This window comes from Eriocheir sinensis, chromosome 19, assembly GCF_024679095.1.
Source record: "Eriocheir sinensis breed Jianghai 21 chromosome 19, ASM2467909v1, whole genome shotgun sequence".
Taxonomy (NCBI): Eukaryota; Metazoa; Arthropoda; class Malacostraca; order Decapoda; family Varunidae; genus Eriocheir; species Eriocheir sinensis.
This window is the reverse complement of record NC_066527.1, coordinates 17,331,305-17,349,306: the sequence shown is the minus strand read 5'-3', so window position 1 is coordinate 17,349,306 and position 18,002 is coordinate 17,331,305. Positions and strand designations below refer to the sequence as shown.

The 18,002-nt window shown below is 35.4% G+C and overlaps 1 protein-coding gene across 1 annotated transcript in view; it reads right to left on the bottom strand.

The window, feature by feature from the left end:
- Positions 1 to 8,311: 8,311 nt before the first annotated feature.
- The window catches only part of LOC127000826 (cell adhesion molecule 3-like), a 102,653-nt gene continuing 92,962 nt past the window's right edge, over positions 8,312 to 18,002 (bottom strand). The window contains exon 7 of the mRNA XM_050864884.1: positions 8,312 to 10,234. Coding sequence (XP_050720841.1) covers positions 10,134 to 10,234 — 101 coding nt within the window. The 3' untranslated portion in view covers positions 8,312 to 10,133. The remainder of the gene's footprint in view (positions 10,235 to 18,002) is intronic.

The window sequence follows — 18,002 nt, the reverse complement described above, 5'->3', positions numbered from 1 at the left end:
TTATAGATTGGAATAAAAAAGCACAAAAAAGACAAGCATACAATTTAATAAAAAGAAATACCTGGAAAATATAAGGAACGAAGAAAAGATTAGTTAGTTATAGATTGGTATAAGGAAATCACAAAAAAGACAAGCATTCAAGTTAATAAAAAAAAATACCTGGAAAATATAAGGAACGAAGAATAGATTAGTTAGTTATAGATTGCAATAAGAAAAGCACCAAAAAGACGAGCATAGATGTTAATAAAAAGAAATGACTAGAAAATATATGGAACGAAGAATAGATTACTTAGTTGTAAATTGAAATAAGAAAAGCACTTCTTTCGCTGCATTCATCGTCAACAAACGAAAACCCTTATGCATTATACCAACTACAATAAAAAAAAAAAATACTGATGAGTGCGAGACAAACACACACACACACACACACACACACACACACACACACACATATATATATATATATATATATATATATATATATATATATATATATATATATATATATATATATATATATATATATATATATATATATATATATATATATATATATATATATATATATATATATATATATATATATATATATATATATATATATATATATATATATATATATATATATATATATATATATATATATATATATATATATATATATATATATATATGTGTGTGTGTGTGTGTGTGTGTGTACTGGGCACTCATCAGTAATTTTTTTTATTGTAGTTGGGATAATGCATAAGGGTTTTCGTTTGTTGACGATGAATGGAACGGAAGAATTAAGGAGACGAAAAATAGCCTAATTCACCACAAGCGGCGGCCGACCGGCGGCCAGGCAGCGGGCAGTCATGCGTCGTCGCTGTACACATCCTTAGAAACCGTTCTGTGTTATGCTCATGTCACGTTTTATCTATAATCTGATCGCACCATAGCGTTCAGGAGACTTTGCTCTATGAGATGAAATTATTTATTTCAACCTTGGTTCAAAGACTGCTGAGAAAAGCGATGATAAGTAAACTGTGTTATAAACATTTCGGAGCTGTCTTGTGACTTCAACTCATCACATTTCCTTTATGTTTTATTTTATCGAGTTTAGATAAACATAACTGAGTTGCGCAATTACTGCTGAGTCCAACGGTACCAACTAAAGTGGTCTGTCGTGAATAAGAGACGAGCTATGACGAAGAAAATACAAGTGTGTAGCGTCACGGCGGACATGAATGGCATGTGAGTGAGGGAGGGGTGCAGCCAATCACAGGAGCCGTAACAAACGCTGCCTAGGCGCCAGATGAACAGGCTCCGTCAACAGACTACGTATAGCCTACGTTTTCATCATCTCTATTCCCTCATCTCTTCCTATATTTTCCCTTATTTCCTTCTATTATTCTCTTTTTGTCTCTGTCTGTCATTTTTTTCGTCTCAGTTCTTATTTTGTCTTTTCAATGCCTTTTCTTTTCCTTATTTCTCTTTCTTTTCTTCTATTTTATTTCCTTATATTGTCCTTCGGTCTCTCTCTGTCTAGCTACTTATCTTCTTGTATCTGTTTATCATTCTATCTTTCTATCGTTTATCTTTTCTATTCTCTGTTACTCTTCGTCTATTTCTTATTCTTTTCCTCCATTTTCCCTTTTTTTCCTTCTTTATTTCAACTTCTTTGTCACTTTTTTATCTTTTCTATGTTTTTTCGTCTTTCTTATTCTTTTTCTCCATTTTCCCGTTATTTCCTTTTTTATTTCAACTTCTTTCTGTTGTTGTTTTTTATCTTTTCTATGTTTTTTCGTCTTTCTTATTCTGTTTCTACATTTTCCTGTTATTTACTTCTTTATTTCTATTTCTTTCTCTGCATTTGGTTGACTATTTAATTTATCTGGCAGTATATCTCTATCTACCTAGGTGTGTATGTGTGTGTGTGTGTGTGTGTGTGTGTGTGTGTGTGTGTGTGTGTGTGTGTGTGTGTGTGTGTGTGTGTGTTTCTGCCTTCCGTCGTATCTGTTTCTATCGGATTAATTATTAGTCCCTTTTATCTCCGTCTCTCTTTTCTACTTTCTTTTCTTCCTTGTCAGAGATTAAACACAAAAAGAAAAGCTTATTAATGTTCCCGTCTTTTCGTGCTCACTCTAATATCCTGTTCTTCCTGTTCAACCTTCCGCTGTTGTAATGAAACCCCACCCGGAAAAATACACTAACAAGGCGTTTTTAAATACATCGCCTTGCATAATACAGCGAACGTGTTTTATTATTATTATTATTATTATTATTATTATTATTATTATTATTATTATTATTATTATTATTATTATTATTATTATTATTATTATTATTATTATTATTATTATTATTATTATTATTATTATTATTATTATTATTATTATTATTATTGTTATTATTATTATTATTATTATTATTATTATTATTATTATTATTATTATTATTATTATTATTATTATTATTATTATTATTATTATGTTTATTTGTTTTGTTTTATTTAATTCTTGCTGCTGCTGCTGCTGGGGATGAAAGGTAGAGTTGAAACACACGGGAACTACAATATATATATAGTTTTAAATTGTTTCATGTATTTTTTTTATATTGATTTTTATCTTACTCCAGTTTATATTTTCGTTTTTTTCCATCTTTATTTTATTTATTTATTATTTTTTTTCTTCTGCTCTTGGGACGAAAGGTGGAGTCCAAATACATTATGGTTCAAATATATGGTTTTAATTTTATTCTTTATTAACTTTTTTCATAGTGTTTTATCTTTGGTTTACTCCTATTTATTTATTTATTTATTTATTCCATCTTATTTCTTTTTATTTCTGCCCTTGCGACGAGTGGAGGAGGTCAAATACAGTAAAGTTTGAATATATAGTTTATTTTATTATTTATTTTTTATTTTGTTTTCATTACATTTTCTGATTTCATTTTATTTTATGTATTTTTTATATTATTTATTTTGTTATATTTTGTTAATTAGTGTCTTTTCCATTTCTGCTCCTGGGACGAAAGATGTGATTCAAATATACTTCAGTTTCAAGATACAGTTTTAATGATTTTTATTTCTCTAGTTTATCTACATTTCACCTCATTATAATTTTTTTCTATCGTCTTTTAATCTTATTAATTTTCTTCTTTTTTTTCTTTTTCTAATACTGGGACTAAAAAAAAACATCAAATACTCTCCATTTCATTCTTATTTTTCTTTCTTCATTATTTCAAACTTTTTCACCATTTTCAAGTTTACAATGGACACCGGTCACTATTTTTCTCCCTCTCTCTTGATCTCTTCTATATTCATTCCATTTCAATATCAAAAGAAAAAAATAGGTACAGGTGTTTTTTTCTGATTTCCTCCTGATTTACTCCGTCTATAAGTTCTTTTTCGTGATCCATCGCTTTCATTCCTCCACATAAATATATAACTTTTTTGTGCCCCTCTCCATATCGTTTTTACAGGGGCTGCCATTTCTTTCAGCCCCAAAAGGATCTGAATTAAATATGTACGGTATGACCATCTCTCTCTCTCTCTCTCTCTCTCTCTCTCTCTCTCTCTCTCTCTCTCTCTCTCTCTCTCTCTCTCTCTCTCTCTCTCTCTCTCTCTCTCTCTCTCTCTCTCTCTCTCTCTCTCTCTCTCTCTCTCTCTCTCTCTATCTCTCTCTTTCTCTCTCTTTTTCTTTTATCATATAGGCTTTCTCTCTTTTCTATTTTCCTCTATATCTCTTTATCTCCTTTATTCACGTTTTTTTCTTTATTCACATAGGCTGTCTTCCCTTTTTCTATCTATTATTTATTGCTTTTCTCCCTGCATCAGCTATATTCCTTCCTGTCCTTCCTTCCTTGCTCTTACACTCAGTCACTGAATTCATTAATATATTACTTTTTTTTCATTTCTATTCCTGTCTTTCTTCCCCTGTCCTTCACTCTCTCGATTTTATTATTATTTTGTTATCGGTAATGCCTTCAAAGTCTCTCCTTGCTCTTACACTCTGTCCCCGAATTCATTGATATATCACTTTTTTCATTTCCATTCTAACTTTTTTTCATTTTTTCCATTCCTGTCTTTCTTCCCCTGTCCTTCACTCTCTCGATTTTATTATTATTGTGTTATCTGTAATGCCTTCAAAGTCTCTCCTTGCTCTTACACTCTGTCGCTGAATTCATTGATATCTTACTTTTTTCATTTCCATTCCTGTCTTTCTTCCCCAACAGCTCCCCTTCACTCCTTCACTTCTTTCCCTTTCTTCTATATTATTCATTTCAGTGTCTTTCCTTTACCCTTTCACTCTGTCGCTTCTTCCTCCGGCCAAACCGTCGACTTTACTCAATATAAGGGAAGTCGAAGGGATAGGATGACGTGTTTATGGCGACTGTTATCTCTCTCTTCCTTCATGGAGTTTCCTTGTCATCGTTTTTACCTTAGATTAAAAACGATAGATAGATAGATAGATAGATAGATAGATAGATAGATAGATAGACCTTCACTTTTTCATGGGTTATCAAATTCTCACTTTTTCATATATCTGTCTCTCTCTCTCTCTCTCTCTCTCTCTCTCTCTCTCTCTCTCTCTCTCTCTCTCTTTTTCCTATTTTCTTCCAATCTCCAACACAAAGAAGAATTTCAGCTTTTTGAAGAGAGAGAGAGAGAATGAATAAAGGGAGAGATGGTGATAGTCTAAAACATTATTGACGATATGTTGAAGATATGAAACGAAAATGGGAGATAGAAAATGAAAGGAGAGGAAGAGAGAAGAGAAGAGAAGAGAAGAGGAGAGAGAGAGAGAGAGAGAGAGAGAGAGAGAGAGAGAGAGAGAGAGAAACGGTGATAGACGCGACAATATGGAGGAATAATCTAAAATGTATTGGAGAGAGAGAGAGAGAGAGAGAGAGAGGAAAAACGAAAATGATAAAACGTAAAACCTTAATGGAAAAGCAAAAATGTGTGTGTGTGTGTGTGTGTGTGTGTGTGTGTGTGTGTGTGTGTGTGTGTGTGTGTGTGTGTGTGTGTGTGTGTGTGCAGAAGGAACAGTGTGATCAAAGAGCTCTTGAAAAAAAAAGAACTAAATGAAGACAAGATGAAAAGAGAGAGAGAGAGAGAGAGAGTACAGCTAATTATGACCTACCTGGAGTGAGATTGAATTTTCCTTTCATCTTCCTCTTCTTCTTTTCCTTCTTCTTCTCCTTCTTCTTCTTCTTTTCTTGGCATTACGTTTTTATATTAAGATACTCTCTCTCTCTCTCTCTCTCTCTCTCTCTCTCTCTCTCTCTCTCTCTCTCTCTCTCTCACCTGAAAATTAACGTTCACTCCTTTTTTTCTTCTTTTTTTCACTTTCGCTTTCTCTCACATTTTACTTTCATACCTTTGTTTTACTTTTAATCATCTGCTTCCTTTCCTTTCCTTATTTTTCCTTTTTTTTCCTTTTATTCCTCTTTTGTTTCCTTCATTGTCGTATTTTTCATTCTTATCTCTCTTTTTCCTTTTAGTTTATTTTTTATTCGTTTTCTTCTTTCTTCTCTCCTATTTATGTTGTTTTATTCATGTATTATCTTTTACAACCTTATCTCTGCTCCCTTTTACTGTATTTTATTTATCTATTTTCTTCTCTCTTTCATTTGTTTTACTTATATTCATCTATGTAAGGTCACATACATTCATTTCATCTATACTTACTTCTTTTGCTGTTTTTTTTATTATTCTACTCTCCTATCGTTTTGTTTTCTTTATTATCTTCTTTTGTGGTCTTTTCTCCGTTTACTTCTCCACTTCTTCGGTTTTCTTCACTCCTCCCTTTCATCTTTTGCGGTCTTTTCTCTGTTTACTTTTCCACCTCTTCAGTTTTCTTCACTCCTCCCTTTCATCTTTTGCTGTCTTTTCTCTGTTTACTTCTCCACTTCTTCAGTTTTCTTCACTCCTCCTTTCATTTGTTTTTTTAAGCGTATATCTGAGGTTACATACTTTCATTCATCTATACTTTCTTCCATTGCTTTCCTTTTGGTTCTCCCTCTTCATAGTTTTGTTCTACTCACACTTTTTATATGAACAGCTGATAGTTTTTCTTGCATCATTATCTTTCCCTTGTTTCCCCTTTTTTTTGATGGCTGTACAGTTTATAATTAGTTTATTTTATTTCATTGAATATTTTCCTTTAACTTTTTCTTTTGTTTAATTCCAGTTCACGTTTTTTTTTCAACTCTGTATCTCTTTCCTCCCTTTCCTATTTTTTCTCATTGTAATTTATTTTCTGGGTTATTTTTATTATGCCCACTGATCACTTTCTAATGTTTTTGTTTATTTTTTCTGTCAGCATTTTTTTCCTCTTGGTATCTCCTTCCTCCCTCAGCCATATCTCTTTTATCAACCTTTTCTCAGCTCTTTTTGTCATTTGATTCATTTTTTTCCGCTGCCTTTCCTCAGTTTTTTTTTTCTCTTCATCCTCTTCTTTCTCCTCCCACTCCGTCTCCTCCTTCTTATGTTGCTTCGCCCAATTCTACATTCTCTTTTTCCTCCTCCTCTTCTTTCCGCTTTCCACTTCATTCTTCTTTCTCCTCCTCTACCTCCTCCTCGCATTGCACTTTCCTCTAGTTTTTAATTTTTGCCTCACATTTGTATCTATTTATGGAAGAGCGAGTAGCAGGCTTTTTTTTTTATTATTGTTTCCTTTTTTTGTGTGCCCTTGAGCTTTCTCCGTTGTTGTAATAGTAAAAAAAACCTTAACCTTGAACTGCCATTTAATTCACAACAGCAAGAGTATTTACCATCTATTTTTAGTCGCAATAGGAAATAGTGAGCTGACTTAGAACCTTTTCCACGTATTTATCTTATGATCTATTTTTAACTCCGTATGTGCTTATTTGTTCATCCATTTTCACTTATATTACTGTTTCTGTTTGTACTTTCCTCTCCCTTCTTTTATCCCTTTTCCACTATTTCCACTCATTTGTTTAATTTTTTTTTTTGCAACTCCATATTTACTTATCATACATCCATTTCCACTGACTATAGCGTTTTTTCTTTCCTTCCTATCCCTTCATTCACTTTTTTTCACTTATCTACTTTGTTTTATCATATTTTTTTAACTCCAAATTAAATTGCTGTACATCCATTTCCACTGATTATATTGCTGCTTTCTTTTTTTTCTTCTTTTTTTACTGTCCTATTCCTTCAATCATTCCTTCCACTCTCTCAATCTTTTCTCATGATATATTTTTAACTTCATATATAATTATTTTTACATTCATTCATTTCTACTGACTATATTACTTTTTTTCTTACTCTCCTCTCCCTTCATTCATTCTTTCATTGGTGTATTCGAATGGGAAGGAGAGAGAATGAGAAGGGGAGAGAATGGGAAGGAAGAGAGAATGGGAAGGAGAGAGAATGAAAAGGAGAGAGAATGGAAAGGAGAGAGAATGATAAGGAGAGAGAATGGGAAGGAGAAAGAATGGGAAGGGAAGAAAATGGGAAGGAAGAGAGAATGGAAAGGAGAGAGAATGGGAAGGAAGAGAGAATGGGAAGGAGAGAGAATGGGAAGGAGAAAGAATGGGAAGGGAAGAAAATGGGAAGGAAGAGAGAATGGAAAGGAGAGAGAATGGAAAGGAGAGGGAATGATAAGGAGCGAGAATGGGAAGGAGAAAGAATGGGAAGGGAAGAAAATGGGAAGGAAGAGAGAATGGAAAGGAGAGAAAATGGGAAGGAAAGAGAATGGGAAGGAAGAGAGAATGGGAAGGGGAGAGAATGGAAGGAGAGAGAATGATAAGGAGAGAGAATGGGAAGGAGAAAGAATGGGAAGGGAAGAAAATGGGAAGGAAGAGAGAATGGAAAGGAGAGAGAATGGGAAGGAAAGAGAATGGGAAGGAAGAGAGAATGGGAAGGAGAGAGAATGGGAAGGAGAGAGAATGAGAAGGAAGAGAGAATGGGAAGGAGAGAGAATGGGAAGGAGAGAGAATGAGAAGGAAGAGAGAATGGGAAGGAGAGAGAATGGAAAGGAGAAAGAATGATAAGGGGAGAGAATGGGAAGGAAAGAGAATGGGAAGGAGGGAGAGAATGGGAAGGGAGCATTTTCATTATCTTTTTTGTCACGTTTTCACATTCTTTTCCCATTTTCTGCGTTGTTTGTTTGGTTAATAAAAGTCAAGGTTACATTCTTCCTTTGCTTATTATCTGAGTTTATTGTGTGAGACAGTTCAGCCCGAGAGGACGGAGTTATGTGTGTGTGTGTCTGTGTGTGTGTGTGTGTGTGTGTGTGTGTGTGTGTGTGTTAGGTTTATGGTAGGTAATTATTTTAAATGGGAAGGTTGCATTATGTACTGTGTGTGTGTGTGTGTGTGTGTGTGTGTGTGTGTGTGTGTGTGTTATGAAGTTGCTGAATGTGTGGGAAAGTGAGCTTGGCAACATTGATCTATAAATAAAATCATCATCATCATCATGAATCAGGATATTCACATACAGTTGCGAATATAATACAAATTCATTTCTGTTGTGCGTGTAGGCAAGTATACATACATACATATATACATAGAAAAGATACCGCCCATGCATGCACTCATACATACACACATACATACATACTTACATACATACACACATTTGCTCATGAATGCATTCATCCGACAAGTTTTTTTCTGTGTGTGTGTGTGTGTGTGTGTGTGTGTGTGTGTGTGTGTGTGTGTGTGTGTGTCAATAAATGTAAATCACACATGTACGTCTTCTATTTGTATGTATTTCGTGTACGAGTGATTAACAAACACACACACACACACACACACACACACACACACACACACACACACACACACACACACACTGACATACACGCAGAATAAACCTCACATGAACTAACGCATGTGTGTGTGTGTGTGTGTGTGTGTGTGTGTGTGTGTAAACCAACCACCCTGACAAACTAGAGGACACTGACGCTATGTACACCACAGTCATGTACGTAAATGATTATAGGTGAGCGGCTAACGTACACACACGCACATAAGGAGTGGGGTCTTGCTGTATGTCTGTTAGTCTGTTTGTCTGTCTGTTATTTTTTTTTATTGGTTTTACACTAAGATGAGCTTTTTTATGTACAATAAATACCAACACTGTCACTAAGTATGTGTGTGTGTGTGTGTGTGTGTGTGTGTGTGTGTGTGTGTGTGTGCACCTGTGTTTAATTAAGTAGTCGTCAAGTCACAGGTGTCAAGGGTTCTTTGGGGTGTAATAAGTAGAAAAAGAACGATTAACACATAACCAACAAGAACTAGTACCTGTTTAGCCCTACTTGGCATACCTGGTTACCTGGGTCCGTGGTCACCTGTCTGTCCAGGTAACGAGGAGCCGCTCAGGTAAGGTGTATAGTTTAGTTTATTCACTTAGTTGAGTTTTGTGTCTATGTACAGCATCGCTTTGACTTGTGTCCGCCTCAGGGAATATCACACGAACCTCCTGCAGCCCTTTAGGAGAGTGAGTGAGTGAGCGAGTGAGTGAGTGAGTGAAGGGATGCATGAATGAATGAGTGAGTGAGATGATGGAGTAATGAATGAGTGAGTGGGAGAGTGAATGAGTGAGTGAGATAGTCGATGAGTGATTTAGTGAGTGAGTGAGCCAGATGTGTGTGTGTATGTGTGTGTGTGTGTGTGTGTGTGTGTGTGTGTGTGTGTGTGTGTGTGTGTGTGTGTGTGTGTGTGTTCATCGCTCTAATTGAAAAATAATACAGGTGTGATAAGCACGCACCTGTATCTGTTAACTTAAATTTTTTTACTTTAGATATATCATTTATTTTTTTTATGTTTGGAAGATAAAAAAAAAGTAAATTAATGACCTTAATGTTCAAATTACTACTACTACTACTACTACTACTACTACTACTACTCATCCTACTTTTCCTTTACCTGTGATATATAAAAAAAATAGGAATAACTGAATTTATATCGTATTTCAGGAACCACAGATGTTAGGAATTATGTAACAATGTTATGGGATTAAGAATGAATGAATGATTGAGTGAATGAGTAAATGAATAAATGAGTGAATGAATTAATGAATGAGCAGGAATGACCATTGAAGGTGCAGTACAAAACAAGGTGAGTGAGTGAGGCAGTGAGTGAGTGAGTGAGTGAGTGGGCGAGTGAAGGGAGCTGGATTAGGTCACTCTGGGGTCAAACGCTGCTGCTGAGGTCAGGGTCAAAAGCAGCATCGTCAGCAGCAGCAGCGACAGACACAGCTCGACGCCTCCGCTGCTGTCTGGAATGAAAAAAAGGAAAAAAATATTAGTAGGTAAAATGGTGAAGAAAATTGTGAGTGAAGAAAAAAGGAGTAGTTAGTGTAAATATAAAAAATAGTGGGTTGTGTGAAGAAAAAAAATAGTTACTGGGGAAGAAAATATGGAAGTTAGTGTGAAGAAAAAGTGGTTAGTGCGAAGAAGACAAAAATGCATACAGTGAGTTTTGGGTTTTAATTGAATGCTGAGTAAATATAACAATGCAAATAGGTGTTGTTAGCGTGTGTATTAGGTCATACTTCAGTGCTAGTAAAACCGTAGTGACCAAGGCAGGCATGTTCTGAGTGCCACGTAAAAATGCTAGATAAAAAGATTGAAGTTAAAATACAGATAAATGTCCTTGTTTTAACGTCAAAGAAAATGAAAACAATGCAGTTAAAAAGTTAAAAATCTATACATTAAATAACAGATTAGATAAATTCATGGGTAGTAATGTTAGGGGGGGGGGGGGGGATTAAGTTCACAGGAGCTGCTTTGCATAGGTCTACCGGTGGACTCCTTATGTTCTTGTGTACGTATGTTCTAGAGAGATAAAGAAGGAAAATGAATTATGACAACAAGAGAGTTATTGCTGAAAAAAAATAGTTAAGTTTTTGATTAAGAAGGAAATCAGTTTTGAAAAAGTTGTAGAAAAAGGGGAATTAATTATGACAACAAGAGAGTTATTGCTGAAAAAAATAGTTAAGTTTTTTTTTTATTAAGGAAATCAGTTTTGAAAAAGTTGTAGAAAAAGGGGAATTAATTATGACAACAAGAGAGTTATTGCTGAAAAAAATAGTTAAGTTTTTTTTTTATTAAGGAAATCAGTTTTGAAAAAGTTGTAGAAAAAGGGGAATTAATTATGACAACAAGAGAGTTATTGCTGAAAAAATAGTTAAGTTTTTTATTAAGAAGGAAATCAGTTTTGAAAATATTATAGTTGTTACAAAGACAGCGTCAGTATGTAGAAAAAGGGGAATTAATTATGAAAACAGGAGAGTTATCGCTGAAAAAATAGTTAAGTTTTTGATTAAGTAGGAAATCAGTTTTGAAAATATTATAGTTGTTAGAAAGACAGCGTCAGTATGTAGATAAAGAAATGAAAGAAAGAAAAATGGTTGTTAATACTGATAAAATAAGTTAGAGGTAAATACGTATAGAGCAGAAATATAACTGCACACACTATTCTCGGTCTGTGAGTCGCGCGTTACAACAATTTTTAATATATATTGTTTTGTCCATCCCCTCTGTCCTCGCCGTTACAAAAGTTATATAACAATATCATAATTAAAATGTAGTTGAAATTTAGATATACCGTATTATAACTTTTTTTTATATATCGTTTTGCGTTTTTTCCTTTCAGTTAGATGAAAAATATCGTAGTTAAAATGTTGTTAAAATGTAATTGATTGTCCTTGTTCTAGCCACGAAGAAAGATTGTATAGAGAAAAGTACAAATGCAGTTAAAATGAAAAAAATGTCCTTGTCCTATCCTAACCCTCCAAAAAAATGTCATATTGTAGTTGAAATGCAGTTAATATGTAGAAAATGACAACAATGCCGTTATAATGCTAAAAAAAATGTCTTTGTCCTATCCTAACCCCCCTAAAAATACGTTAGATATAAAGATTGAAATTGAAATGCAGATAATTGCCCTTGTTTTAACGGCAAAGAAAATGAAAACAATGAAAATGATCAGAGTTAAAATATAAAAGTAAAAAAAAAGTCTTTGTCCCAACCCCCTCCCCCCCAAAAAAAAATGTTAAGAATGAATGAATGAATGAGTGAGTGAGTGAGTAAATGAATAACCGCAAGGTAAATGAAAACCGAAAAAGATCGAAGTAAAAATGCAGTCTAAACCTAAATAAAGCGAGTTAGAACCATTTTTCAATACTGTTTCCCTTTGTCATCCATACCTTGCTGAAAAATATACATCCCAATGGCAATGATTTATGAATATTAAAACTCTACGCTCGGTATTTGAAGCCCATAAATCAGTGCGGGAATGTTGGGCGGGGATGGAAGTGTCGGAGCCGCGGGGACCGAACTGGGGAACAAGGGAGGGAGTGACAGGATGCATGAGAGTGTTGGGCTTACTACTCTACCTACTATCCTTCACTGACCACTATTTTTTCCTTACTCTAACCACTTTTTTATTCACTAACTATTATTCTTCATATTTTTTTACCTATAGTCTACCGAATTTAACTTGAGCCTTTAGGCCCGGCTCCCCTGAGCTGCGCATATGCCACATCACCCCATCACTCTCCTCAGAGGAGCTCGCTACCTCCCCCCCCACCCTCTCTCTCTCTCTCTCTCTCTCTCTCTCTCTCTCTCTCTCTCTCTCTCTCTCTCTCTCTCTCTCTCTCTCCTCTCTCTCTCTCTCTCTCTCTCTCTCTCTCTCTCTCTCTCTCTCTCTCTCTCTCTCTCTCTCTCTCTCTCTCTCTCTCTCTCTCTCTCTCTCTCTCTCTCTCTCTCTCTCTCTCTCTATATATATATATATATATATATATATATATATATATATATATATATATATATATATATATATATATATAATATCTTTTGCTTGGTTGTGCAGGACGCGAAAGTGAGACCTACGTGAGTCTTCCATGGTGGCGGAAGGGTGAGTGGTGCGGCACCGTCGCATGAGCCACGTTGCCGAGTGAAATGGAAGGTTTACAGAGTCGTTGTCTTTCCCTCAAATCCCAAGCCCTTCATAACACCATGCAGTCGTATTATGAATATTTTTATAATCAATGGGGGGCTACCCGGGCCAAGCCACGGCGCTCAAGTTAGAGTCGATTGACTATAGCAACTATTTTTTTTCCTTCACACTGTCCGCTATTTCTTTCATTCACTGACCACTTTTTTTCCTTCAAACAAACCCCTATTTTTTCCTTACTCTAACCACTTATTTATTCACTAACTATTTTTTCTTCACACTGACGATAATATTTTCATCCCTAGCAACTGTTTTTGTCTCCACACTAACCGCTATTTTTTTTCTTTGCACTGGCCACTATTTCTTTTTCTTCACTAGAATCGAACTGGTGAAAAGGGCGATCAGAGGGACATTAAGCATGACAGTGTTGGGTGATGGCTGTGTTGTGTTGCGTGAATCGAACTGGGAAAAAGGAGAGCAAGGGAGAGAAGGCAAAACAGTGTTGGGTGATATTGTGTTGCGTTACAGGAATCAAACAGGCAAGAAAGGAGAGCAAGGGATAGTATGCATGAGAGTGTTGGGTGTTGGTGTGTTGTGTTGCGTGAATCAAACTGGAGGAAAGGAAAACAAGGAACAGAAGGCAAGGCAGTGTTGGGTGATGGTGTGTTGCGTTACAGGAATCAAACTTGCAAAAAAGGAGAACAATGAACATGCTTGACAGTGTTGGGTGATATTGCGCTGAGTTGTGTTGCGTTGTGTCGAATATAATGTTCTGAGATAATAATGCTGCAGGTAATGATGATATTGTTGTTGTTTTGGTGTTGAAATATCATAGAAACGTTGTGAGTAATGTAGGTTTGTTTATGTAATCTTCACATTAAGGATTTATGAGACAACAGCAACAGTGATGACGATAATAACAATGATAGAAATGATAATGGAAATAATTAATGTGAAAATGAAAAAAAAAATAGCAATAATAATCTCTTACTAGTGAAAATTATTTATTCATATTCTTATTCTGAGTGTGAAAATGAAAAAAAAAATAGCAATAAAAATCTCTTACTAGTGAAAAGTAATTATTCATATTTTTATTTTAAGTGTGAAAATGAAAAAAAATAGCAATAAAAATCTCATACTAGTGAAAAGTAATTATTCATATTCTTATTCTGAGTGTGAAAAAAAATAGCAATAAAAATCTCATACTAGTGAAAAGTAATCATTCATATTCTTATTCTGAGCGTGAAAAAAAATAGCAATAAAAATCTCATACTAGTGAAAAGTAATTATTCATATTCTTATTCTGAGTGTGAAAAAAATAGCAATAAAAATCTCATACTAGTGAAAAGTAATTATTCATATTCTTATTCTGAGTGTGAAAATGAAAAAAATAATACCAATAAAAATCTCTTACTAGTGAAAAGTAATTATTCATATTCTTATTCTGAGTGTGAAAATGAAAAAAAAAATAGCAATAAAAATCTCTTACTAGTGAAAAGTAATTATTCATATTTTTATTTTAAGTGTGAAAATGAAAAAAAATAGCAATAAAAATCTCTTACTAGTGAAAAGTAATTATTGAAATTCTTATTCTGAGTGTGAAAATGAAAAAAAAAATAGCAATAAAAATCTCATACTAGTGAAAAGTAATCATTCTGTTCATATTACTGAAAAAAAAAATAGCAATAAAAATCTCATACTAGTGAAAAGTAATCATTCATATTCTTATTCTGAGTGTGAAAAAAATAGCAATAAAAATCTCTTGCTAGTGACAAGTAATTATTCGTATTCTGATTCATATCCTTATTCGTATTTCTCTAATTCACCTCATTATTATTACTCTCATCATTATCATCATCACTGTTTATTCGCATTTCTCTTAATCACCATCTCATTATTACAAACATCATTATCACCCTCATTGCTATCGTTATTATTCCTATCACTATCTTCATCTCCATTATTACTATCCTCACCATCACTACAGTTATTATTGTTATTATTACTCGCATCATCATTATTTTTACCGTCATTATTTATAGCACCAGTAATGCGCATAAGCTTGCAACACTCTCGTAAAAGACAAAGGACTAGTGGAAGCATTAGTGGGTATCACGAAGCCAGAGAGAGAGAGAGTTGTAATTATTTAGCGATTATTGCCTTCAGAATAATGATGCGAGGGCGTTAATGTGTTCTGTAATGCTCTCTCTCTCTCTCTCTCTCTCTCTCTCTCTCTCTCTCTCTCTCTCTCTCTCTCTCTCTCTCTCTCTCTCTCTCTCTCTCTCTCTCTCTCTCTCTCTCTCTCTCTCTCTCTCTCTCTCTCTCTCTCTCTCTCTCTCTCTCTCTCTCTCTCTCTCTCTCTCTCTCTCTCTCTCTCTGTCTCTCTCTTTCTCTCTCTCTCTCTTCTCCTGGGACACAGAGAAAGGTAATATGAGTAGGTGAGGTTCAATGTCTTTTATCCCTCGGTCTATTTTATTATTGTTATTTTTACTATTTCATTCCACCCTGTTATCCGTCTTTTTTTGTTATCGACGTTTTTCATTTCATTGATTCCATTCCTTATTCTCTCTTTCGCAGACTTGCAGTATTATATTCATCTGTTGTTGTTTTTCCTGTCTCCGTTTTGCTCTTTTCATTTTGCCTTCCACGCCAAACTGATTGCCTCTTTTTATTCTTCCTTAATTCTCTTTCTCTCTGTTCATCTTTTTTCTTTTTCCCTCTTCATCCTCAATCCCTCCTGATCCGCTTTCTCCTTCTTATATTTCTTCCTCTTTTGCTTTCCTCATTAAACTCACTACTTCTGATTCGTCTTTTCCTTCCTCTCTCTACCTCTCTCCTTTTTTCCTTTTCGTCCTCAACCTCTCCTTCTCATCCGTTTTCTCCTTCTTTTGTTTCTTCCTGTTTTGCTTTTCTCATCAACTCACTACTTTTGATTCGTCTTTTCCTTTCTTCCTATCTTCTCTCTTGCCTTCTTCATTCTTAAACCCTATTTCTCATCCGTTTTCTCCTTCATTTCTTTCTCCCTGCTTTGCTTTCCTCACCAAACTCACTACTTCTGATTCTTCTTTTCCTTTCTTCCTATCTTCTCTCTTGCCTTGTTCATTCTCAAATCCTTTTCCTCATCCGTTTTCTCCTTTTCTTTTCCTTCTTCCCAGTTGGCCTGCCTCCCCGAACTCACTATTTCTTATTCCTGTTTTCCTCTTTCTTTATCTCTCTCTTCCTGTCTTTCTCTTGCCCTCTTCATTCTCAATCTCTTATTCTCTTCCATTTCCTCCTTCTTTTCTTTCTTCCTGGTTTGTCTTTCTCATCAAACTCACTACTTTTGATTCGTCTTTCCCTTCCTCTCTCTAATTATCTTTCTCCTTTGTCCTTTTCGACCTCAAACTCTCCTTCTCATTCATTTTCTCCTTTTTTTCGTTCTTCCCAGTTTGCCTTCCTTACCAAACTCACTACTAATTCGTCTTTTCCTTCCTCTCTCTACTTCTCTTTCTCCTTTATCCTTTTCGTCCTCAATCCCTCCTTCTCATTCGTTTTCTCCATCTTTTCGTTCTTCCAAGTTTGTCTTCCACACCAAGCTCTCTGCCTTTCATTCGTCTTTTCCTTCTTCTCTCCACTTCTCTTTCTTCTTTGTCCTTTTCGTCCTCAAACTCTCATTCTCCATTTCCTCCTTATTTTCTTTCTTTCCTGGTTTGTCTTCCTCACCAAACTCACTACTTTTGATTTGTCTTTTCCTTCCTCTCTCTACCTCTCTTTCTCCTTGTCCTCTTCCTTTTCAAATCCTTATGTTCTTTCTTTTCCTCCTTTTCTTTCTTTCATGGTTTGTCTTCCTCACCAAACTCACTGCCTGATTCTCCTTTTCCTCCCTCTCTCTACCTCTTTCTCCCTCTCTCTCTTGCCCTCTTCACTCGCAAACTCTCATTCTATGTTTGCTCTCAATATGGCCTCAGCACCCTCTCAGCGTCCCCAATCCTTTCTTCCTTTATCCAGCTGTCTTGCAAGGATTCTGGGCTTTACAGAACTCTTTTGCATACCCGTTTTCTCTACTGGGTCAATCCGAAACACGTGGTATATGTTTTCCTAATACCGTGCGTTCATTTAGAGGTAGATTCTTCAATATTTCCGCCCCCTCTTACTTACATGATAAAGTTTTCCTCGACACACAGTTTTCCTTAGCATGTTTCAGTTTAGCAGTTTCTACCTCTTGATTTTCCATGTTCCTGCCTCGCCAACTTTCTCATTCAAGAGTTTTTGGGCTTTCAATACACTCCCACTTCTCTGTTTCCTTCCCTGTTTGTTTTAATACATGACAAAGTTTTCCTCGACACAGTTTTCCTTTGCATGTTCAGTTTTGCAGTTTCTACCTCCTGATTTTCCATGTTCCTGCCTCGCCAACTTTCTCATTCAAGGGTTCCGGGCTTTCAATACGCTCCCACTCCTCCGTTTCCTTTCCTGTCTGTCTTAATACCTGATGGAATTTTAAACCGACGACCCTGTTCCATGTTTTTCCTTACGATGTTTGTTTTCTTAGTTTCTACCTCCTGAATTTCCATGTCTTTGCTTCACCAGTGTTGCGTTCACGAGTTCTGGGATTTCAATACTCTCCCATTCCTCTGTTTCCTTCCCTGTCTATCTAAATACCTCATAAAGTTGTCCTCGATGTTATGTTTTCTTCGTACAATGTTTATTTTTGATGTTTCTATCGCTTGGTTTTCTGTGTTTCCGTCTCTCCAGTGTTGTGTTCAAGGGTTCCGGGCTTTCAATACACTCTCACACCTTTGTTTCCTTCCCTGTCTATCTAAATACCTCATAAAGTTGTCCTCGATGTTATATTTTCTTCGTACAATGTTTATTTTTGCTGTTTCTATCGCTTGGTTTTCTGTGTTTCCGTCTCTCCAGTGTTGCGTTCAAGGGTTCCGGGTTTTCAATGTTCTCTCGTTCCTCTGTTTCCTTCCTCCGTCTGCCTTCATTCCTGACAGAACTTTTCCTCGTCGCTTTCCTTTTTCCTCTTCTCACCTTGACCTCTGACCTTCCGTGTTTATGTCTCACCTGCGACTCTCCTCACACCTGTTCGCGCCACTCTCACTCCT